This window comes from Sardina pilchardus, chromosome 18, assembly GCF_963854185.1.
Source record: "Sardina pilchardus chromosome 18, fSarPil1.1, whole genome shotgun sequence".
NCBI classification, from domain to species: Eukaryota; Metazoa; Chordata; class Actinopteri; order Clupeiformes; family Clupeidae; genus Sardina; species Sardina pilchardus.
The window spans coordinates 24984982-25011463 of NC_085011.1; the positions used below are offsets into that span (position 1 = coordinate 24984982).

Genomic DNA, 26482 nt, shown 5'->3' on the forward strand with positions numbered 1-26482 from the left:
ATTTCAGTCCTGGTAGTAGAAACATGGGTGGAGAGACTCCCATGACCTTGTGGAGGATGGATAAGTGTCTTCTCTGTGCTCTCTTCTACTTTCGGACTCAAGAGCAGACAAGTTTTTTCACCTAGCACCCACTCAAAGCTGACTGTCAACTACAAGGTTAAATGTATACAACCTGCTCTAAGTTGTAGAATGTAAAGGGCATGCTTGTTTTGTTGCAAAAGATCTAAAATGAAATATTAAATGAGAACAGGTGAATGAAAACACCACAACTGGCAACATTTGAAGTTAATCACTCCGAAGACTTCTCTCTCTTCTCGTCTCAGCCTGTGTAAGCTTCTCCAATGTGCCTGCAGAATAAGCATGACATCCATATTCATCATCATGGCCCATAAAACCAGCCCTTAATTGTGCTAAGCTGATGCGTGAGTGTCTGGGAACAAATTGTGCCGGAGCGTGAGTCTCGTTTCACCTGAGACTAAAGGCTAGAAGAGTTATGAGGTTGTGACTTCAAAGGTTCACAAGTACGGGAAGGGTGAAATGACCAGGGCCGGGTTTCCCAGATTCGTTAAGAAGCTCTGAAGTGCTAAGAGCTTCTTAGGAGCGCTCTATAAGAACGTTCTAAGAACGCTCCTAAGAAGTTCGCATCACTTACAGTAAGAGCTTCTTAACGAATCTGGGACACTCAGCCCAGCACAACGCTCTCCTAAATAACTTGGGACCCCTGTTCTCTGTTACAAGCACCATACACCATGTGGCTGTTACTGAAGCACTCACACACAAAAGAGATCCCCGCACACACTGCCTTTTGGATCAGAGCCTTTTCCGAGATGATTTGGGTAGTCATTTTGCACCTTACCAGGGCTCGAGGATATTTATTAGCGTGGCAGTTTGGCAAACTATTGGAGCACGAGTGCCAAAACAAAGAGGCCAAATTGGCCAAATGGCATGGAGCTAAACGTGCACAAACTAATTAGAATTTAGGCCATTTCCATAAATAGTTTGCATAATGGCACACTTTCAACCGTTATCAGCTACAGACAAGAACTGCACAGCTGCAACTATCACCCAACTAATGACAACCATAAATACACACTGAGAGATGACTGAGATACTGTATGTTTTGACACAGCATGTAGCCACCATTGACTGGAATTTGCAGAAATGCAAATTCATAGAATGCACAAAGAACGTATAGCCGAGTCCATCTGCTTTTAACAAACACGTTACATTCTTCAGCAAACAGTGTTTTTCTTTCTTTTCAATCCATGTAAATACACTGTATTTTCCATGACAACTAGAGCCCTAAAATTGGACTTTACAACAATTATGTTCCTTTTCATCTTCCTATTCCGTGTGTGTGTGTGTGTGTGTGTGTGTGGGGTGAACTTTTCCACTTGGTACATTAGAGGTTTGGCTTGTTTATTAAAGTAAATGTCAACAGCAGCCTCGGAAATTAGAGGGAAAACGGATTACCCTGGAGGTGATGCTTTCCCCCGCTGGGCACTTTTACGCTCAATTTCAGGACAATACGCCTGTGCTTTACACAATCTAAATTAATTTTAGTCACTGCAGTTCTCAGTGCTGTGGAGGTAGACAGGCTTCATTGAACATGAGAGTGACAGACTGTTTTTCAGCTGTTAGGGAGATTGACACACAGGTGCCTTGAGTGCTTTAAAACAGACACTAGCTAAAGGCATCAAAGGGGGAAAAGGCCATCACTGGTCAAGGAAAACAAACAAGGCCTGAAATTCTCAAGTTAAATGACTGTGAGTAGGTGTATAAATACGTAAGAGACAACTGCACATTTTCTGATTTCATTGTACAGTTGCTGGGTGACATTCGAATGAGTCGACTGTCTACATTCTAATTTGCAGTGGTCTCTCAATTTTTAATATGACCGTCAAGTCATTTGAATGTCACTCAGCAACTGCAGGGTGACATCAAAAAAATGTTCCGTGGTCTCTTCATTTTCCTCCAGAGGTGTAGGTAGGTTGCAATCTCAACTAGTTCAAAAGTGAAACTCCAAAAATACCTATGCATCGGATATCCCGTTTGAGATGAAAGTCATTATAGACGACAACTCTGACATTATTCTTCTTTTCTGGTGAATTCAAAAGCACTGCGTCTTGATGTTTTCAAATTAAAGGAAATATTGCATGTCCTCACGTACAAAGGAAGGCTAGTGCATGAAACACCAGGGGAAGTGGAAGAAGAAAAACATGACAACAGCAACAGAAGACTTTTTTTGTCTTATTAAAATGTGACAGTTTCCCCAGACTTGGATTATGAATCTCACAATACCACACCACAAGAACCCCCCTCCCACCAAGCACTTCCACTGTCATTGTTTAATCATTTCATGCATATCTTTCTCTCAGGGGCAGGAGGTGGAATTTGCTATGCGTTTTACACCTCCAGTCACCCGGTCACCAAGAGCTCAATAACAAACAGAAGCTTAGAGAGAGAGAGAGAAAAAGAGAGAGAGAGAGAGAGAGAGAGGGGGGGGTGGGGGGAGAGAGAGATGCTATCCTTCTCTGGCTGTGTACTCGTAAAGCTAAAAAAAAACATGTGACATTTTTTACTTTAGAGAAAAATAATCCACAACTTTCGCAAAACTGTTTCACAGGACTGCTATGAAGAAAGTGAAAACTCATAAAAACATGATATCCAGAAGCCATCATTCTGAAGAATTTTGGCAATGATGTTAAATTGAACATAATCTCTGTCTCATCAGTGTGTTTCAATAGCAACTACTAACTAATTAAAAACTAAAGCTTAAATCAGTGCATTCTATTAAAAAACAACATAATATCCAATCAAACAAAAACAAAATGGGAAAGATCATGACACACATGAATACACTATTTCCAAAGCATGAAACTTCAGATTGAATTCATAATTTAATTTCAAGACTTTGATATTAATCTTCTATATTAAGACAGGTTCAGCTGACAGAGAATCACATTCACTTAAATCCATGAAGTCATTTGCTGCTTGCTTTAGTGAAAATGCAGTCTTCTGGAGATAGATATAGGCTAGGCATATTTTACGTTGTAGCACTACCATGTCAATTTCATGCCATTCAATTCAATTCAGTATGTCTTTCAACCGCGAGGGAGTCTCAAGACTCAGTGAGAATAGAGCAAAGTCCCTGACTTGCTGTGAAAGGAACGAAGCACCAAACAGAAAAACAGAACATTGGGTGACGATTCATGTTTGTGGCAATGCAGCATAGTGAACCTTTCATTGGTTATCATGTATAGAAAAGGCATGTTCCTGAATTCAAGTGAGTAGTAGTTTAGGGGGATAATGCACGCACATACACACGCACGCACGCACGCACACCACACAAATGACTCTGTTGATGTGCACCATACAGTGTATGGGTGTCCAGAGGCGTATCCGAAGCTAGCCATGTGTCTGATGGGAGATGTAGGAAAACATGATCAAGGCCCATATTTTCCAATCACTTACTTCTCCATTAGTTTGATGAATGGAGCTGGCCTATCCCTACGACAGAGGCAGGGCCCTGAAAAATGATGCAATTACGCGTCTTTGAATAGAGGAGAGAAAGGCCTCTCAGAGGAGGCGTCTCGCTGAGATTCGACGGGACGCTGGAGACAGTAGATCCTTTCTCTCACTCACTATCTGCTCAATGCATTAAAATGTTCCCCACCATCGAACCCCTCTACTTTGCTGTGGTGCCATCATTTCTATTGGATATTATGTCACAGCGGTAAACCCCCTCTCTATCAAATATATATGTCAAGAAACCCCATTGTAATCAGATCTGCAGTATTAAGAAATCCAGTGAAAACATGTCCTTTACTGCAGCTGCACTACTGCCTCTAAGATGATTCTGTATTCATCTGCTACAACAGATAAATCATAAGGCAGTAATATTTCTACTTCAAGCATTTCCAACATGGAAAAATAACTTAGTACTTGTCAGATTCATTAGTGGTATTTTTTTTTTTTTTTTTAAAGAATGACCTTTAAAAGACACCAAGTTCAATTCACAGAGATAGATAATGCAAAAATATCACCCGCTATGATTCATGACAGTTTTCCAATATCTGATCCTATAACAGCTTCATACGGCAACATTTAAACTTCTGAATTGTTTAAACACAATACGATATTGCATGGCTATTACTGAACACATATTTGTCATGTTGATCAATAAGAGGATATACTGTAGTATATGTCATGCCATGTTCATGACATGTTTATGTCACTCTTGTAATGGATGGCTCTATATGCGCTACTTACAATGTGAACAAGAGAGCCATGGAGAGTGATTACTCTTCAAAGACTTTGACATCTTCCAGCCCAGTACTATATCTGTTATTCATTAATGCCAAGCAAATGGACGAGAGAGTACCCCGATAATCCAATTACCACTTCATGCTGCCGAATCAATGGATCACAGCATTTTCTAGTCCTGTTCAAAACACTAATTTTGTTATTCCGTAAAAACAACACGCTAACACAAACAGAATGCTAGGAGAGCCCAAATCTCTAAAAAGGCCACATGGTGTAGGCTTATCTCATAACTAGTGAAAGTGAAAATTAATTCTTTGAACTTTTCCTGGGGCCATGGTACACATTCCATGAAGTTTCATGATAATCAGACAGGTAGCTTTTGTCTAATCCCGCACACAGTCAAACACACAAACAAACAAACAAGCAAACAAGGTAGACAGCCTGCACAAAAAAAACAACAACAAAAAAAACATCCATGGCGGAGGTAACAAACAAATCGCTTTTAAGTTCAGCACACACTGAGTCAACAAAGGCGCCGTCGCTGCTGCTTGGCATGGGTGGCGCCTCCTGATCTCAGCCCACCACGCAGAGAAGGAAAAAAAAGGAAAAAAAGAAAAGAGTGCTCGGAATACTGATCAGAGAACAGTGTTTTCTTTTCATAGGTGTCTGGGTGTGCTCGCCCATCTGAGTGCCCAGTCTGAGACGAGGAGAGAACATGACTGTACACAAATGAATCAAATATAGATTGGGGCCGGCGCTTTCCTGCCTCTTCACTATCTACAAATACTGCACAAAACAAAGGGCCAGCTTAATAGAGGAGTCAAAGGACTGCACACAGCCGAGGACATGAACATTGCGTGACACTATCAAATTAGTGCAATAACGATATGTATGATTATGTGGCACACTGTAAACATGTCGGTAATTGGCTCTGCACATAATTGCCCCTTGCTAGTCTGACTCTTTATTTTGGAATTTACCAATCATTGTGTTTCATAATCCTACAAATACTAATTTATACTTGATGATTCACTGGGAATGTGATTTCAAGCTGTGCTTCTCTGTCTTGCTCTGACAATTGTATACTTTAAAATCAGGCTAGCAAGATGGTTTAAGTAGCACAGCAATTAAATAGTACAAGGAACAGCACTGTGTTTGGTAACAAGATAGAACGCTGTGAAACACAAGGCATTTGCATGGGAGGAAAAGTCGTAACTCTTTGTAATTCGTAATTGGAGGCTGAAAGAAAAATATTTACACTTGCGTGGTATGACACTCCAGGTGTGCTTGCTTCTAAGCAAAAAAAAGAATAAGAATGTAAAAAAAACCCCCCACATATTTTCATTTACACGGCACATGATGTGCCTGTGCTGCTCTTGAAATACCTGATATTTAGAAGCAGTCACAAAAGCATGAACACATAGCAACTGTGAGAATGTTAATGGCTACAGATCACTTGCTGTCCCCATCACGATTTTAAGCTCGCTTTGTACGACTGATGGGACAAGGGAATGACAAGCATGAATTAAACATCTAAACCACAGTTATCATATTCCCATAAAAGCTTTGGCTAGGAAATGGCGTCAGGGCCATTGGTCTTTCTGTCCAACGACTCTCTCTCTCTCTCTCTCTCTCTCTCTCTCTCTCTCTCTCTCTCTCTCTCTCTCTCTCTCTCTCTCTTCTCTCTCTCTCTCTCTCTCTCGCTACTTGTGGACCTCTCTAGTCTGTCTTCGCGGCTGGCCCTCTGGCGGAGTTGCGTGCTGTGATCAGCCTTCAGGCTAAAGCAGATGATGTGACAGATCGCATGACAGCCATCATCCGCACCTGGTGGGCTCCCTCGGCCTGGCAGGTTGTCAGTGCCGGTGCCTCTCTCTCCAGCCCCATTTCCCTTGTCTACATAATGCACCGTCTCTTGCGCCACACACACACACTGACAGACGTTTCCTTCAGGACCGCGGTTTTTGGATGGCGAGAGAAACCGCCGCACGACTCTCTCCCGCTCCGAGGTTTTGTACTCGCATGTCAACGCGGTGACCTGAGCCTCCTCCCGTCTCATGCTGAGTGAGGTGAGTTTGAGATGTTGAGGCTTTTTTTTTAATCTATTTTTTATTGTGTTGTCATCCCCCGTGAGAACGGTGGAGAGGATCTGTGGCGGTTTTGCTTTTTCTTTTTTGTGTGTGTGTGTGTGAGTGTATCAGGGCGTCCCCCTTTGGGCAGTGGTCAGTGTTGCCTGGGTGAGTGCCTGTAGGGCTGCCTGCGGGCCAGTGGACGATGACAGGACAGCGAGGTGGACACGTGCCCCTGCGCTGCCGAGAACTGGGCCAGAACTGGGCCAGCGCTGTCCTCATCAGGCCCGTCCTGGGTGACACTCTCAGATACTGAGCCAGGCAATTTGTCTGGCAAGACATTACAATGATAATTAAAAGACAGTTAGACTCGGAAATATATGACTGATGAGGCTTGGCCCAAGGCAGAACACATCCGAGCACTATTTGGCAACATTGGACACGACGTCGTGCTCAGAAGATGAGTTGGTGTCAAACGTGATGTAACTTACTGCAGCCAGTAGAACCGTGACAGATAACATAAAGACCCTGGCAGAGACAGGAAGCACACCAAAGGGAGCAAAATATACGAATGAAAAAAATCCATTAATATTCCATTCAAACATTTCACTCAAAGAAATCCATAAATAATTCATTCTTAAGTTTATTAACAAATGTATTCAATGAGGGAATAGCTGAAGCTAGTGGAAGTTGTTTTGAAGGTCGGACTCGAGTGCCTGGCTCAGTATAATTATGCTTGAAAGTTTTAATAATCGTAACCCCACAAAGGCTTGATGCAAGGTTCTTAAGAGATTAAAGGAAAAGTTATCAGTGACATTTACTATTAGTTGGCTTACTTAAGGTCACTCAAATCCTTTTGTTATTTGCATGTCATCTTAAGATAACATCTAATGCAAAGAATAATGCTTCATAATACCTGGTGCTTTTGTACTGGGACCACAGGCCTCTGTGAAAGATTAATTCAAGTTTGCATATTGCATGCTGATTTTCCAGACAAGTTCATTTAATGTTTGTGTGAATATTAGCACTATTGACAGATATAAGATATGTCTTAAATGGCCTTAAGAGCTCTTCAAATACTTTTGGAAGTAGGATGCACTCACTGATTCATCAGTTCATTTCAAGGTCTGTAAAACTTTACGACCTACAAATGTAAATCGATAATTTCGATCAAAAAGGCTCCGGATTCAGTGTTAAAATGAGGAATACTTGTCAAGTATCACCATGCTTAGAGGCCCAATACGACTGGATCCAATGGAAATCATAGAGGCAAATAATTCAAAAGCTAAATGTGGTATCAACAAACTAATTAATGCCATAGCAATTTTAAGCTTAAATACCCACACCACATATTGCTTGTTTATGTGTTTGCTATGCTTTGGGCAAATAACAACTGTTCATTTGTATTAATTTGTGAGGGAAATTAAGTTTTTGCACCATTCTCATCTAGGCCATGAGAAAATCAAATATATTAATGGGAGCCAACAGATGGGGGTATTCTTGCTTTATGTTTATCAAGGCTTTTCATAGAACATAGCCTGGCTGCTATCCATGGTCCTGAAACAGTGCCATGGAAAGGGCTATTGAAGAATTCATGCTTTTGCCAAATGCATAAAGGTTTCTAAAGCAATTGGTGCGGTTTAATTGCTAGATGTGCTTTTGGTACTTGCCATCTGTGTCTTTCATTCGTTGATGCATATTGAGGAGGCTCACAACAGGTATGCCAAAGGCCAGGTTGTTTACTCCGGCCATATCTAATTGATTTATTAGAGTATATCATTTTGCCTGCTGAGGTTGGCTAATTATGCAGAGGAAATGTACAACTCATAAAATAGGACTGCATCCTAACTGCACTGTGAGCATAAAAGAAAAACACAAAATCAATGTAAAAGTCAATGTTGTTTTAGAAGTTATGGGGGAGGTGCAATCATACTTTAGGTGAAGCAGAGCCTTTGCATTGGGCATACAGGCACGGCTCCACAACTGGCACTCCACCAATTCTATTTGAGGACCAGAGCTAACCAGCTCAGTTTTGGCCACCAACAAAGTGTTAAGTGCCATCACTTTATTACGCGCTTCTTTAAAATGTCAACAACTTGGCTACTGACCGGAACATTATCAGATGAAATGCAGCCTAAGATAGTCATTCACAGAGCATCACATAAAAGACAGGTCAACTTGAACGTGGTCTCTCTGGCTATAGCTATACGTCCACCTCTGCCTCAAGGCCAGAGTCACCTACAATCAATGATAAGATTCACCATCGCCATACTATAAAGACGTCAGTCAATACAGCAGCACTGCCAGTCATTTATGCTCTCAGTTTTATCAATCGAGCAGCGAAGCCTTTACCTGGAGACCTGCAGACGACCACACAAGCTGTGTAAAGGAAAGAGACAGACAATAGACTAATCTTTTGAGTCCTCTATGTTGCAGTAAGTGAGTAAATCATGGAGCCTTACAATTCAATAGACTACCAGAAGGTTTACACCACGCGCTCGACACCATGTGGACAAGTATAGAGGTCACCATCTATAAACTAGATGCCACTGATTGTGTGGTTCTTTAATGCACGTGTCCCGTTGTTTCCTATAGTGACCTAAAAATGAGATGAAGGAACGTCTGAGAGGTTTATGACTCCAATAACACTAAGGATGTCTGAAAAATCACGGGCATCCATCACATTTTATCACTTTGTGTCACTATGCGAACGCCTTTTATGGGTCATGCCACACGGAGGCAAGAGAAGTGCAAATGGAATTGACATGCGGTATAGCGTTTCTGTGTTCCTAAACTAGATAGGAAACCCAGACATGAGAAGTCACAAATTGTGAGGCAACACTAAAAAAACACACTGAGTATTGGACACTATTTCGCTCTGGGGCTAGTCAGTCATTTAGCCAGCGAGAAACAGTCGGCTGAAATGTAATAGCTACAACAATGATCTAAAGTGCAACGACACAAATGACTGTTGACAGTCTTGTGTTTACTCACAGACTGACCGCCATAGCTCTTAGACTCATTTCTCCCCCTTTAGAGGCCAAGAGCTTTTGTCTTATGACCCAAAAAACACAGCAGTGATGCAGTGACTCACGGTCGAAAGTGACATGCCACAGCAAATTAACCCCCCACCCATTAGACGCACTAGCCTGCACTTTTCTTGCCTTGACCTTCCATCTCTTTTGCCTGCCCTTCACACACAAAAACAAGTGTCACACTACTGATCAGCAAAGTAAGACTGATCGTCATCTGGGCCCGTTAAAGGTAATTTAATGTGCCATTTACTTGCTACTACTCCCCTAAGTCATATTTCAGCTAGACCAATGCACCTCCTTCCCAAAAACCCCTAGGCTTATACATCACGGTGTGCTTTTAATTCACAGAAATTATTTTTGAAAGGACAATTTATTTATGAAAGGCTCTTTAACTCCTGCAGAAACTCTAGATTAACATAAGCAATAATAATCCATCACCTGACGGGCCTGCCAGCTGCAACCCTTTTGCAGCTTAAATAGGAAATTTACACATACAGCCATTTTTCATAATTACGTTTCCACTTTACACTGCGAAGCACTGTACAAAAACGTTGCATCATCCAATGGATTCTTCTAACTCTTATAAAATTGTGAAACTCCAAAATGTTAGTTGAAAAAAAAAAGAACTATTTCAGGGCGGGTTATGGAACACAATTGTTTTTCCACAATGAGATGATTATATATGTGATCACTAATTTAATGCATTCTTAGACACAAGCACTGCATTTTCTGTGATTATGCCACCGACTGCTGCATATAACATAATGTTTATGGTAGTATGTCCAAGGTCTGCTGGATCTACATATACAGTACAATGCTCATTTAACATTTGCCTGGCAGTTGTGATTCAACACTTGTTCAGCTACAACTCATTAACAGAGATGGAATCTGATCAGGGTTAAAGTATCATGCAAAAATAACAGTGGGATGTTGTCAGGAGGCTCTGCTTTCCAGGGGAAAAGGGTTCATGTTATACCAGAGACTAGAGGTCAGGCCCCACACAGAGCATGCATGGCTACCAAACAATTCAGATGACTTCCATAGAAGAGGCAGATTTAAAGAGGACATACAGTAGAATGGATGAATTGAGCATTGCACTGTGTTCTCTGATGTTAAAATAGTATATATTCAACTTCAATGTATTCAAAAAATAAACTCAATTGCAATTTGACAAGCCCAATTAAAACCTTATATTTTGGCTGGGTATTGGAATGGTCTGTTTGACTAAATGGCGCCCTCTTTGGCAACCACAATTAAACTTTGCGATATCTGACATCACAAGCAGATTTCTAATTAGTTCTAATTTGCCCATTTTTTTGTGGGTATTTTCAAGTTCAAGATTTTCATATAAAAAAAGAGCACAACCAGGCCTCATGTTCATGTCAGCTCTTTGGTTACGCACAACCTCTCCTAATTCATGAAAACCAAGACGCAAATGGTTTCCATTCTATGTCTCCTTTAAAGAGACCACAAGGTGAGCCAAAGAGACCGCGCAAGCAAGGTGACTAAAAAAAGACACAGGATACAGGGCATAAGACAAAGGAGGAAAGGAAAATGAGAATGTAAGAAAGGAGAGAATGAGATAGAATGTGTGTGAGAGAGAGGATGGGGAGAGAGTGAGAGAGAGAAAGAGAGAGAGAGAGAGAGAGAGAGAGAGAGAGAGAGAGAGAGAGAACGGCAGAGAGCAGAGTACAGAAAGGAGGATGAGATGGAGGACAGTGATCGATGGCACGCTGGCAGCTTCCATTTGTCACCGTGTTATTGGAGGACGGGGGGCAAAATGGGGACTGATGGGATTGAAGAATTACATAACCAGCCCCGGAGGTTCAGGGTCAGTCAGGGTGGACACCCTGAGCCCAGAGAGGGGCTGATAAGCCTGGACAGACGAGGAGATCGGCTCCCCATGGCAGATGCCCTATCGCTCACTGTCCACTTCACCCTCCCTGTGGACACTGGACAGTGTTGTCAGTGATGCGGACAGCTATTTATGCACTACATGTCTGTGCAGTACAATGCCTAAATAGACACTGCAATATGGAAGAGTTTGCAGAATGCCGAAGAGGCAACCATTTAACTGACTCAGAGCACAGGATTTACAGGGTCATATGTATCCATAGCACATAGCACCACTGGGTCTCCTAATGAATTTGGCCAATGGGATAATACTAATTACATCGATTTTTCAACATTCGCGTAAATATTTGTAGCACTTTGACAGTCATTTATAGAATGAGAAAAATCATGAAATGTCATGGTTCCTAATCAATGACGCTAAGATGAGACTGGAAAAAAAAATCACAGTTTTGTCTTTTTAGGTCATCATCACTGAATGAAAATGGACGTGAAGTGAAGCGACATAATTTCAGTGTCCTTTCCTTGGCTAACCAATATAGCCTGTTTGGATGTCACTGTGATGGCCCTCTGTTTGTAGGGTATCTCAAAGGCGACCATATTTGCTGTGATGCTCAAAGTATACTTTTCTAATGACTCCAGAGCCTTTGACTAAATTGGCTGGTACTCTTTGTGCCCTTGTGAATAAGTCACAGAGCGTGCACATGATGAAATAAATTGTGGTGCTATATATTACACAAACACAGTTTGCGACCCTACCATTTTTAATGAAGAAAATGTGTTAATGCAATTCCCAGTCAACTGTAGCAATACGTATTAGACTTCACTTCTCTAATTAACGTTCCTCTCAGCCATCTTCTTACACCTCTGCCTTCTGCACTGTGCAGAGCAGTGCCTGTTGGAGAAATTAGATCATTTCTTTCATGTGCCTTCTGACTTGTGGTGGTATCGGAGTTACTTTGCCGACCCGAAGTCATAAACAATTTCAAACGTAAACTTCGCACCACACAGTCTTCCTAAAAACAATGCCGGAGAGATCAAAGTGATGATGAGGGAGTGGGATGTCGATCAGCATTCCGCCGAAGTTCAATTGAGCCTGGCTCTCTTCCTCCCTTTTTTCCCCTCTAATTACTGTGTCAAGAGTTTTCATTGTAGTTAATGCTTCCCCCCGAAAAAATACAATCGGACACACTTAATTATCCACGCCACCCCCACCAAATATTACCATCAGCTCCATGGCAGGAACATGGGTGAAACGGTGGAACGGTGGCAGTGATGGATGGAGAGTGGCAAAATGGTGGGAGAAGATGCATTACATGCTACCATTGCTATATGGCCTGTTGATATAAAGCTTGATCTAGCTGAATTAAATAGACCATACTGAGTTTATTTAAGGGTACACTTAGTATAATCATCTTAACAGGGCTTTGTGATATTGCATCATGCATGATGAACCATGTAGTGTCATATTGTTATCATTCAATAATACATAGTAACTGGCATGAGATTTTTGTTAAAATGCATATAAATCTACTTCATTGGTATTGTTTAGCATTTGATGATGTTACGGATTCAGTCTTTCTGAAACAGCATGCTGTATGCTGGTGTGACATGGCAAAATATATTGTTGAATGGTATTCCTTTTATATCATACCATGAAATAGTGTGATATAGTTTTAAGCCCATATCGCCCACCCCTACAGTCTACTATGGTATATGGAATAATGAAACATTGGTTTTATCTGATAAAATAAATTTACTACCCACATGCTTTACACTGTATGGGGAAAGACGGACGATATGGGGGAATATAGGATAACTCAATGTCACAGAGATCATTTTACGTGACTTGAGTGAGATGGAGTCTAGATGGAGATGTCAGAGGCTGAAGTAACAGAGCACTAAAACGATAAAAAGAGCACATTCATATGAGATTAGGAATTTCAGAGGACTATATCAAAGTCCAATAAAAAGTTGGAAAGACTATGCAGAGGTTACAGGGGAACAGATTTGAATGTGATTCCAGGCCCAACTGCCCTGAGCTGCCGGCTTAATTAAGATACCCAGCAATAATTTTGTTAAGTTATTCCTGCAATCTCCCTTGTGGCACAGTTGCCAGTTTCATTTAGCCAGCATCGCAAAGTCCTAATTGTCCCAATTTCGAGAAAAAGGGGAATGGCAATCCTTAACAGTCACATAACAGCGAAAATAGAACATCTCACTGTGTGGCTGCAGTGTGAGTGGAAGTTTCTGATTTCATTCTGATTTGAAGGATCATGCCACTGGCTGCTGAGTGTAACACCTGAGAACCCCCCTGGAGGGCCGCTACATGTGCCTGGCCTTGCTCATTCAGCCTTCCTTATTCAGGTCACTCCCAGCCAGCAGCAGTATTTTTAAAAGATGTAAAAAAAAGTACATCTCTGGTTACTAGAGTACAGGTCTCCAACCTTTTTCCCCTCTCTGAGCCACTTTGACAGAATGAACATGACCTAGAGCTACTAATGTTTTTGTACTAGTAGCATGTGTAGAGATGATCTCTCCACCCTAAACAGTGGAGTAGCAGTGACAACAGTGTTTTAAGGCTACTTTCATCTCCGTTTCCTGTGTGCTTGTAGTGTGTGAATTTTATTTGATAGGAATTTTAACAGGTTGGGTTATCAAATTCATGAACATTTCCTTGAACCTTTTGGAGAGAGGTGGGGAGCTACTGGTAGCTTGCACACTACCTGTTGGAGACTGTACTAGAGCATAAAAAGTACACTTTTCAGGACTGGCAGGAATTTAAATGAAAACGTGCCAAAAAGCAGAACATGAGTGGAAAATATGGACACAGGCAAAACAAACAAACAAACAGAAATGAAAGAGGAACATGTCGGTATATGGCATGCCTGGGTGTCAAACCTGGCCAAGGGTTAGGACAGTCTGTTTCTTAAAGATGTCTAAAGATATGCCTTAACCAGAGTATACAGTAGCTCTTATCATATCTCACCACAACCATTAATCAAGGAGCCCACAAGGACCTATAAAAAGAACAGCTACCTTATTCCCCATGTGGTTTGTGGGTTTTGTCTGTACTGGGTGCAAGCCAAGCAAAGTAGCCATAAAATACCACATTCATAAAATGCTAAATCATGGCACGGTGATATAAGCTTATTCATAAGGACGATACGGCAGTGATCACTGAAACCCCATCTCAGCACGGCTGTGTTTCTGCCAATGGTGTCTCCAGAGAGCCAATGAAAATTGACCTGCTAAGGAGGTGATACTTGAAGACCCACGCTTACTATAGACCTGCTTGAGTGCCAATGTGATGGAAACCAAAACAATACATCACTGTTCAAGGTACAATACATCACTGTTCTGCTCTAAAACTAATGCATCTTTCTGCATGCCAGTTCTCATGGTTTATTATGGTTCACATTATTTTCCTTGCCTAAGTATCTGATGCAGTATTCCCCATCTGAGATTTTAACATAATCTCCAAACAAACAAAGATTTTGGTGTATTAGCTGATATTGTGTGCAGTGCACTAAAACAAACAAAGATGGCTGGTGAAACACTAATGATGAACACCAAGCATAACAATAATATTCGCCAATTTCGGTTGCTATTGTCAACAGCTCTGTTAACTGTTGAAAGCTCAATATCAAATAATGAATCCAAATGTAAGCTATGAGTCTATGCTTCTGGACAACATTGTTTTCCAGAAATAAATCACACATTTCAGAATTGATGACCCAAAGGTTTTTGACAATGCAAGAGAAAAGGTCCAGTGAACACAGGGTTAATACGGTGGACTATAATCCACACTAGAGCATGTGCTCCTGTGTGCAGGATAGTGTGCTTTTATGAATCTCTCACTATGCATGCAGATGCTAACACAGTCTGTGCTGTACTGCCACATAAAACTTCAACAGTAAAATACCCCTGATAGCCCCCATTAATGACCGAGAACAATGATACAGAATTGCTATCTGCTCTTAATGTAATATTAAATTTAGCGTTGCATTTTATGAAATACATCATACTACAGGAAGGAAAAATAATTGACAATTTATAAATAAGATAAACCCTTTGAGATGAATCATCTAGTTTTCAAGGAGGTCCTTGAAAAGTCACTGATAGTGAGCTCCGCAAAAGCCTCTATCAAGGACAAGGATGCTGATTACAGCTTAGGCTCAACTACATTACTACCACTTTTAAGGAAGTGTTTTGAGGACAGAAAATTACCCCCTTTAAGAATCGTTTTACTTTCAGGTAGGAAACAGGCAGTCTTCCCATTGTCCTACACTTGACAACGAGGGTGTCTGATGCTATCTCTTGATCTCCCTAAAACTTAACGACTGCTATCACTACTGAAGAATGACCTAAACAAGAATCTACAGTCATAACTTTCTGTGCATACTGTATATAGTAGAGACAGTGAAAACTGTATGAACAGCTTCAAGAGTTTTATCTTTTGCCATCTGAAATCTCAAGTCATAGTCCAGCGAAATAGAACCATGTCCCAGTGCAGCCAAGGTAACTCAGATAAAGGAGAATTCATTACCCTGTGGGACGGACACAGGGAGAGACATCACCTACACATGCGCGCCTGAGGCACATCTAGAGGCCTGGCACGCACTTTATCTACTGATTCCACACACACGCGCGTCTGTTTAACAAAAAAAAAAAGCAATATGGCAATATGAGGCTTGGCTGACGCCTCCCAAATAGCTCCTGATTCAATCTGACCACATGCTGTGCCTGCTGACAAAGGGATATGCTGAAAAGAATAGGTTTCACTGGCGCAAAAAATAACAAAAAAACAACAACAACACAATATATTTGATACTGTATGTGCAGTGCAGAAAACGCCTGAAATGCCACACATGAGTGCTTTCATAACCAAATGTAGACTGAGTCCACACACTGTTGCTGTCCCCATTGTTTTCAAGAGACCTTAGATAAGAAAGGTCCTCCACACAACTCCTCAAACCAGCAATTACAGGAGTAAATAATAATTAAATAAGTAAATAACAGTTCTCCATGATACCAGATAATGTGATTTTATGAGAGTAGGCCCATTAAAAGCAGTGTATAGCTGTTGTTTGGCAATTTCCAAAATGGTCTTTAATTTTCTTCTCAGCACCATCTGGGTATGTACAGTATTTAGTCAGTACAACTACTGTTTTGTGTGATTGAAATCATGCTGAAAGAGAAATGGCATGTTTCTAAATCTCACTCACACAGATAACAACTTTGTTCTCTGTGTCATGAGAAGTGCGAACAATTCAAGGCATCTACACTTGAGACAAATAAAATGAAATAATTACACAAAATTGACAGAATTTCTAGAAAATTCTGACGCCAAAGTGGCATGCAAGCTGCTGTAACTGATTTGTATCAGTCAAAAAGGAGGCCAATCCATGTTCCTTGGGAGGTGGGCAGTGATAAACATGAACAGCATTGGTTTGATCTGTCTCTCCACGGGCCCAGCACCTCTACAGATCTCCACTGAATTGCACAGCAAGGCGCTCCGTTTGCATTCAAGCCTACTGTATGAGCTACCCACACTTGCTAGCACATCCTTTTCATCTCGCACGGCAACTCTAATGGCCTCCCAGAAAGAGAGAAAAGAAAAGCCAGAGTGGAGAGACCTTGGTGAGGATGGCTAAGGGTTCCTCACCAGGGGCATTGTTGGCATGTTAACGCAGACAAGCAGGACAGCAGCACAACTGATCTGCTTCTCTTTTTACTCTACTCTGGCACTAAACTCTTCCCTCTGATAACAAGATAAAAAAAAAACGCAACAGTCTGCTGAACTGCAGAGAGAGAGGAGAGAGAGAGAGAGAGAGAGAGAGAGAGAGAGAGAGAGAGAGAGAGAGAGAGAGAGAGAGAGACATAGGGACACAATGTCATGGCGATGTCAAGAAAAATAGACTTCAACATATGTACTTAAAGGTGCATGTGCGCGCGCACACGCACGCACGCACGCACGCACGCACGCACGCACGCACGCACGCACGCACGCACGCACGCACACACACACCCACACACACACACACACACACACACACACACACACACACACACACACACACACACACACACACACACACACACACACACACACTTTACACTTTACTTGCATTATGTACTGAATATAGTCTGTGTAGACTTTTCAAAAAGAATTCGGCCAAACCTTCAAAACACCATGAATGTGTCTCATGGGGAAATAACATGTCAGATTTGTATCCCATTATTTTGTCCTAGCCTTTTCATGGTACAGTCTGAATGATATGGCTCCTCTATAACAAAACATGTATTATACAACAGGATGCCTTTCAGACAGACTTATTCAATTCCATTTTAATTGCATAAGCTATTAATTCTGTACAACCACCAGAAAAGATTCTGAGCCACAGTTTTCAAAGCAATGCTTTTTGCTATAAAGATTTCAGTGCAGGATAATAACTAATGGGCTCCATGGCCCATTGAATATTTTTTTCCTTTTATTAATTCTGATTATAAATGCAATGTATACTCTGCGTTATTACTTATAGGAGTACTGTAGCATTAAAGGCAAACTATGGCAATTTTTCACAAAGATCTCTGTTTCGAGATGATACGTCGGTACAAAGTAAAACAAAAAGGGTAGCTACTACTGTACCTACAGTAGTTTGAGTTGCTGCAGCCAACAGCTTGAGCAGCATGGCAGCTTCAGTAGTGCTAAACTCAGGGGGCACTGTAGCTGCTAGTTGTAGATCCCCCCTAAGTGTAGCACAGTAGCTACTAGTTGTAGATGGCCCCTAAGTGTAGCACTGTAGCTGCTAGTTGTACAGTAGATGGCCCCTAAGTGTAGCACTGTAGCTGCTAGTTGTAGATGGCCCCTGAGTGTAGCACTGTAGCTGCTAGTTATTACTATGCTTTGCATTAAGCTTTAAAGGTAAGGACATTATATGCATGATGATCATTACTAAAAATGTATACATACTGTATAATAAACAGTTGCTGTTAATTTTATGATGTGTCCATGTGAATACCTTGTGTGCATCTACATATTTTTGTCCGTGCATTCATTTGTGTGTCTCCCTCTTGCAGGTCCCTTGTCATGTAGGTCCATGTCTAGAGTTGTATCCACCTGTCTATACTGTAGATCACATCACACTTCCTGCTTTTTTGCACTTCTCGTTAGATGCAAGTTGCATTTTGTTGTCTATGTACTTGTAAATTGAATTAAATTTAATCTAAGGCACATATCTGTATCTGCATTTCTCTATGTGTGTGTGGGTTGTATTTGTTTATAAGTATAAGCATAGTATATACTGTATACTCTTTTGATCCCGTGAGGGAAATTTGGTCTCTGCATTCATCCCAATCCGTGAATTAGTGAACAAACACAGCACACACACAATGAGGTGAACCACACACTAACCCGGAGCAGTGAGCTGCCTGCTACAGGGGCGCTCGGGGAGCAGTAAGGGGTTAGATGCCCTACTCAAGGGCGCTTCAGCCGTGGATGTGCGCATGAGTAGTGCTCAACTACTTCCCCCGCCCACATTTTTCCTACTGGTCAGGGATCGAACTGGCAACCCTTCAGTTACAAGCCCGAAGCCCTAGCCAGTGGCCATGGCTGTCCCTTGTGTGCGTGTGTGTGCGTGTGTGTGCGCATGTACGTGTGTCCGTGTGTGGGTGTGTGTGTGTGCGTGTTTGTGTGTGTGTGTGTGTGTGTGTGTGTGTGTGTGTGTGTGCGTGTGTGTGCGCATGTACGTGTGTCCGTGTATGAGTGTCCGTGTGTGTATGTGTGTGTGTGTGTGTGTGTGTGTGTGTGTGCGTTGCCTGTTACCTGGGTGATGAAGCTCTGCGCGGCCTGGGGGCTGAGCAGCAGGATGGCCCGGCGCAGTGTGTCCCTGTAGCGGTTCAGCTCCTCCATGCGCATGGTGCTGAAGAGCGTGGAGAAGACCTTGCTCACGTTACGGTCCACCATCTGCAGGGACACATCCAGGCCCTGCCGAGACGCCTGGTCCAGAAACGTCTGCAGCCCACGGATGTCTGAAGAGAGAGAGAGAGATAGAGAGATAGAGAGATGTCATCAAAAGTTTAATGAAAATATTGGAAATGGTTACATTTCTTAATTTTCTCTTAATTTGTAGAATAAAGGACGGCTCATTTATACACTGATCACACCCATTTTTCATTACTGAACATTCCAAAATGGTTCTCAAGCATTTTATATTTGACCGAGCAGTATTTTGATAGTCTACCATTTAATTTGTTTGTCCACGAGGGACTAAAAGAGATGTCTAGCGCGGAGACAATTTGAAAGCACAATTATGGATGTGCATGGGCGGTAAAAGAAGTTTTTTTTGTATTTAAACCACCAGACTACTGCTCTCCACACGTAGCCCATATCGCTCTTCACATGTGATGTCAGTCTCTCATTGTGCACTTAGTCTTCTGAAGTGAGCAGCAGAAGCCTTTTCCACCAAATTACACACAACTGATAGGAGCGTATTGAAAACAGCCCCAGGACGGTGGTTCTGTCTGTCACTGTATCTGCATTGACAGGTGGCAAATCCACAGAGGTGTTGACTTCAGGGCGATGGTCGGCTACATCTTGGGCCTTATCTCGACACATCATGGCGTCCGGCGGAAGGCAAGTGTACTTTTCTATTTGTGGGCAAAGCAGATAACATTTCCCTGCCCACCACGCACATCGTCTAAATAGCAAATCGACTTGTGCATGCACGTGTGTGTTGGTGGGAAAAACAGTCATGTACATTGTTCATGGATTGGTATCTTAATATGGCATCTGAAAATAATTATGCCATTAACCAAGACAAACATGTTTAAAGAAAGAAAATCTTGTTATTTTGTTGTTTGTATATTTCTGTTATCAAGAAATATATCTACCTAGTGATGAGACCCTATAGCAACTGTGTACAGTGTGATTGGCTGAATGTCCTTAAGATTTATCAGATGTAATTGGGGAGAGAATTGCTTTTTTATGTTTTTGACGGCAACCATCAATACTGTGAAAGTAAAAAAACTAAATATAACACCTTGTTTTTCTGCGAAGAAAACGTGTTTACCTGGCTTGTCTCACACACACATACAGTATGTTTCAAACTTTGGTAAAATCCTGCTGCTATTACAGGTTTGTGTGCGCAAGCGGATTGCTTCTGCTAAGATGCATTCACTTTGTTATTATACTGGCAACGCGGTTTAAAGGCAACGGGAGGTAGCACTCTTATTGCTTGCACCCAAAACACACCCATGATTAATTAAGAAATACTGTACCAGTATGACCATTTTGAACCACTCATTTGGCATGCAGCCAAAGTGGATATACTGTAGACACACCCTAAATCAGTGGTCTTTACAATGAGATTCAGAAGGCATATCCATTCTGCCTTTTGTGTTTTGTCATTAGCTCCTTCAGAATACTCAGCTAAGGTTATCTTTGGGACTGCAGTTGCATAGAGTAGACTACTGTCAACTGTGTCAGGTAACAATGCTGTGAGTCAGGTAACCAAAATAATCAAAAGAGTTTACATTTACAAGAGAACCAATAAAGCTATTCCTTGAACAAATGTGCTATTTGTCTCTAAGTGTAAAGGCCAGTTCAAACACAAGATCCGCGACGAGACGAGCTGCAACATTCTAAAAACCAGCGACGTTCTAAAACTCTGCAACTAAGATTTGACATGTTGAATGTTTAGCGACAGCTTGCAACTGCTTGCAACTGCTTGCAACTTTTCATTCACACCGCCGCAACTGCTCTCCGCAACCGTCTCAGACCGTCGCGAATCTTTGGTTTGAACTGGCCTTAAGAATAAGCAAACATCTTACAGATGCAAAAGGAAATGCGGATCTGGAGCAAGAAGGAGCAAGTTTGAAGAAAAGTGGACAATGTGATTTCTTCTTCATCGTTCATAATGAGGAGACGACCTTTCCTGACCAAACATATTGCCTGGCATAGTCATGAACAAATTCTTATCAGAATTTGAGTCTGGTAACCCACCATTGGAATTTGATTATGAGCCATGTTTCAACCTCACCATGAATTTACCCTCAGCAATTCGAGGATGTCAGATGCCTTTTTTCTATTTTCCGCGTAATCTTTTATTGTGCTGTCTAAACTTGTATAACAGACACAATAGCGAAATCTAAACATTACGCTTCTCTTGTAAACCAAATCAATGAGGTGACATAGATGACTACTGCAATGACTAATCTGTCATCATCAGAATGAAGACAACATATCATCTGTTGAAGGAGAAAAAAATTAAATTCATATTTCATCGACAATACTAGCATATTTTTAATTGATTCCAGCAACACATCTCAAAAAGGTTCTGGACAGGAAAAACAAAAGGCTGGAAAAGTTGCAAAGACAACAAAAGGAGGAACATTTCACAGCTAATTTGCTGAACTGGAACCATGGATGGGGATAAAAGAGCATTCCAGAGAGGCTGAGTCTCTCAGAAGTAACTATGTGGAGATATTCATCACTGTCTGTAAACCTGTGTGGGCAAATGATGAAACAGTATAAGAATAATGTTTCTTATCTAGAAATCAAGAGAAACTTTTAAAACAAGGGACGCGACTAAAAAGGAACATTGGGCCCCAGCTGTGGAGCAACTGGCTGGGGCACCTTCACCGCACGCTGGCGACCCGCTTCGATTCCCGCCCCGTGGTCCTTTCCGGGTCCCACCCCGACTTTCTCTCCCATTCACTTCCTGTCATTCTCCACTATCCTATAACATTAAAGGCATAAAGCCCCCCCCCTCCAAAAAAAAAAAAATACAAAAGAAACATTGGATGGACGTGGTCTTTTGGACCTCAGATGGCACTGCATTAAAACCAGACCATTTTTTTAGAACAGTTCAAAGACAACAAGACTGGCGCAAAAGTTGCAAAGGTTAACCATGCAGCAACTTCTTTTGAAAAACCCCTGCCATTCAAAGTACTTTTGCTGACTCCCACATTTTCCAACCATCTGTCTACTAACAGTCACAACATAGCAAGAGGTCAAAATCGTTTCTTTCTCATGTTCCTGTAACTTAGCACTTTGACATTGTGTAATGACAGTTATAAGGGGTACTTGGTGGCCCTCACAAGTAGAAATCCGGAGGCCATAGCCAACTGCCCATTTCTATCTATGAAAATTAGGATAAGGATGGGTATAATAATAATAAGAATGTTATTTTAATAGTATTACCAATACATATAACGATTATATCGATAGCTTTTTTGCTACAGTATCATGCTAGCTTATGGTGAGTGTGGTCAGTAACATGATAATTTGTTACACATTCTTTTAAACAATAAATCATCATTTATTGTAAATTGTTCTCTTCGTGTAGTTCTTAATAATAGCAGAAGCGCAAGTGGTTACAAATAGCTGCCGTTCAAAAAGGCGCAACAGAAGTTGTCTATTATATGGACGCTAAACCTGGTTGCTACAGTATGTTTATCTAGAATGACAAAACTGGTGTTCCAAGAAGAATGTGACATCAGGGCAACAGCTGAGGCCAAAATAAGCCAGCAATATTTGTCAGCATGAGAGGAAATGTGATGATGATGTCATTGACTCCCAGAGGCCAAATGGCTCCACATCTGACATTAAACCTTAAAGTGTGTAGATTATATGTGGACACGTTCATGCTTTGGTCATAAAATGGACGTTTGCTTATCAGCCTAATTAATAAACCAAACGCTTCAGACCACATGTTTAGATCATCAAAACAAGGCGCCTTATGTCACATGCACACCTTATGTTTTTCTAAAAAAGTGTATGTAATAGAATGCGTTGGCTGTTGACCGTTCCTGACAATTTCTTAAATGACTACTCCTAGACAGAGCTCTCGGCACTGTCATTATCTGATTTTCCATCTGCCAAAGGAAACGTTTGACAGGAAGGTGTTATTGACTGCATACAATACTTGCCAAGATCATCATTCTCAAAACAAACACCGGCACAATAAATGCAGTGTTGAGCACTTCAGAAAATGAGCAAAATCACAGGTCAAATGTGGACACAGTTATATTACATATTATGCTGCGTTTCTGTTGCTTGAAAAGTCCTTCCCTGTGCGGTATAGGTTTCCCAGTAGTGGTACCTGGGTTAATGACACCACTGTAACTTATGACAAGAAGATTCTCTTGGCTTTCTGGCCAGCCTTGCATTTCCCGGTCATCTGTAATCTCCTTGAGGGTGGTGAAGACCTCATTGAGGACACCTAAGCTATTTCAGCAGCATGTAGCCAGCTTGTGGCTTTGATCACAGTGCAAATCTATGGCAAAATGGCAATTTTACATAAAATATTAGTTTTTTTCTGCCCCATCTTATCCAGTTGACTTCTATCTTAAAATAGCAACTAGAAATGCAATTCCAAGGAATTACCAGTGCATGAAAATGCAAAAATATATAGATAGATAATGTAGATATGGTTACTAAGGTGTAGCTAGGGTAAACATGGTGGAAGCATAGTTTAAAGAGAGTTGATGTGTGAAGGTAGACAGTTTAAAGCTTCAACATTCCAGTTGTAACTTAACTAATGATTTCTAAAAGGTATGTTAAAATGTTAACTATGTTAACAATGCTTACTATGCTAGCAATGTTAACCAGATTGATTAGCTAACCTAGCTAATGATTTTTATCAGTTATGCTTAAAATGCTAACAATGCTAACTATGCTAACCAGGTTGATTAGCTAACTTAGCTAGTAATTTCTAGCAGTTATGCTAAAAATGCTAACTATGCTAACAATGCTAACCAGGTTGATTAGCTAACTTAGCTAATCATTTCTAGCAGTTATGTTAAAAATGTTAACAATGTTAACTATGCTAACAATGCCAACCAGGTTGATTAGCTAACTTAGCTAATCATTTCTAGCAGTTATGCTAAAAATGCTAACTATGCTAACAATGCTAACTAGGTTGATTAGCTATCTTAGCTAATCATTTCTAGCAACTATGCTAAAAATGCTAACTATGCTAACAAATGCTAACTATGCTAACCATGCTAACTAGCTAACTTGCTACTGAGGACTTCTATTTTGAAACATTTGTTGATGGGGTATCCATGGCTGCCACTATCAGGAATAAAGAAGTTACTGTAGTAAAATTGTGTTGGTTGCTATGGAAACGGTCATAAACACTTAATTTTAATGGTTGCTATGTTGGTTGCTTGGTACATGGAGGTCTCATGTAGTTGAATGGAGGCATAGTTGATGATAACTGACAGTTGGAATGGTTGAACAGTTAAATAGTTGAGTAGTTTCAATGGTTAAATGATTTAATAGTGTAGGGGAGAGCCGGGTCAATTGAAACACGGGACGAAAGTAACATAGCGATTTCCTCGAAAACCACGCACATCTGAAATGTCATATGTCGTCAGTTTGTTCAATACACAAGACTTGCCAACCATGGGAAATCTCGTGCCATGACGTCATCGAATTCCAACGTTATCCCCGCAAACCTGTTTTTGACACCGGCAAGTAAAATCTTATGTGCGGTAATTTTTTTGTGATCACAACTCGTGTTTATTGTTTCATGCAATGATCACATGACCATACGAGAGATGAATCATTACTTAAACATGTCTGAAAGTGTTAAATGTCAGCATTTTGAGGTTTAGAAGCAAAATATGTTTAAGTGTTAGTTAGCACTGTCGGGACGATTGAAACAGTTGTTTCAATCGTCCCGCACTATCAATGCAAAAAAAAAAAAGATCTTTCAAAATAAAAGAGGAAGATCAATTGTGAATCCCTCAACAAGGCTTACAACGGGAAATAAGTAAATTAGATGGAAATGTAGTCATCAGCATGGTATAAAATGAAGAAATGTAAGTTTAATCGAAACGCGTATCTCGACATTGACGCACATGGAAAAATACATTTTTTTACCTACTTATATTTTGAAGAATCAGGTGAAATTTTAGCCATGACAAGTACAGAAGTATGTTGTTAGGTATGTTTCATAAAAACTAGAGTAAAGTGAATGGTTTCTGTTTACAATATGCTGTTTCATTCGTCCCGCACATGTGTTTCAATTGACCCGACTGGGCGGGTCAATTGAAACAAATGACAACTTACGTTCAAAGTTAAAAAACAACGCGATCACTCAAGGTGTATATGAAATTACACTGGTAACTAAGAGAGGACACATGTGAGTTGTTGATCATATGACAACATTATTTGTATCCCTTTCACCTGTTTTGAAAAAGACGTTAAACTGAAAAGTGTTTCAATTGACCCTGCTCTCCCCTATTATTGCAGTGAGGACTTTTATTTTGAAACAGTTGTGGAAAGAGGAAACAGTTTAACAGGATATGTAGTCTTCACAGAGAGATTGTATGCTTAAAGCCTGAGAGAGAGAGGGCTACTGCAGGTGGGGCTGGCCACCTGGCATAAGATTCTAATTGCTTAACGACCCGATTGTGATGTCATAGAGGCCAATGTTAAGTCTATGGGGAAATTTTTAATAGTTTTTAATTTATAGTTTAAAAAGTATAAAAGTTACAAAGTTGAAAAATACATAGCAGCCTTCTCCTATTGAAGACCTACGTTACAACGTTTGAAAGAAGTTTCTAAGTTAAACGGTTCAAGAGAAATAGCGAAAATAAAAAGTGGTAAGCGGAATAATAATAAGAAGAAGCCTAGGAAGAACAGTACAGTGCATTTTCATGCACTGTAATTACATCTTTGTTCAAATGGTGCTGGTAATCTAATTAGCCAAAATTCGCTGGAGCACAACATTACAAAAAAACTCTTGTCTTATGAGACGGTCTTAAGTAACCACTCAAATGAAAGTGTGCATCTGTAGGCTACTGCACAAAGGTATCAGCTAAAAGGAATTAGTAGCAGAAATAGCCCTTGAGAGTGAAAACTCTTGAGAGCGCTAGCATTGCATGCAGTAGTATTTTTGTGAAGACAGAAAACACTCTACTATTTATTTGTCAGATAGGCTTCACATATTGTGATATATTACTCAGTAGAACCGTTATAACAATATTTATTGAACTATACATTATGAAACATTCTGTTTTCCACGCCGGTGTCTTAGCTGGTGCTTATACTCTAATTGTCAGCTATGAGTAGAATGCCAGCTGAGATACAGCTTGCTAGCATGTACTGTATAGTATTTTGTGAAGGCAGAGAACACTCATATATCTTCTACAATTGTGTTGCTGGGTCTGTCAGATAGGCTTCACAAAGTATAGACATTATTCTACCAACCATCACAGATGCCTGTGGTTCTGTCTCACCAGATGTCA

At 40.9% G+C, this 26482-nt stretch overlaps 1 protein-coding gene across 1 annotated transcript in view; it reads right to left on the reverse strand.

Moving 5' to 3' along the window:
• Window positions 1–26482, reverse strand: part of grid1a (glutamate receptor, ionotropic, delta 1a) — a 115087-nt gene that overhangs the window by 70634 nt on the left and 17971 nt on the right. The window contains exon 2 of the mRNA XM_062519572.1: window positions 19047–19252. Coding sequence (XP_062375556.1) covers window positions 19047–19252 — 206 coding nt within the window. The remainder of the gene's footprint in view (window positions 1–19046; window positions 19253–26482) is intronic.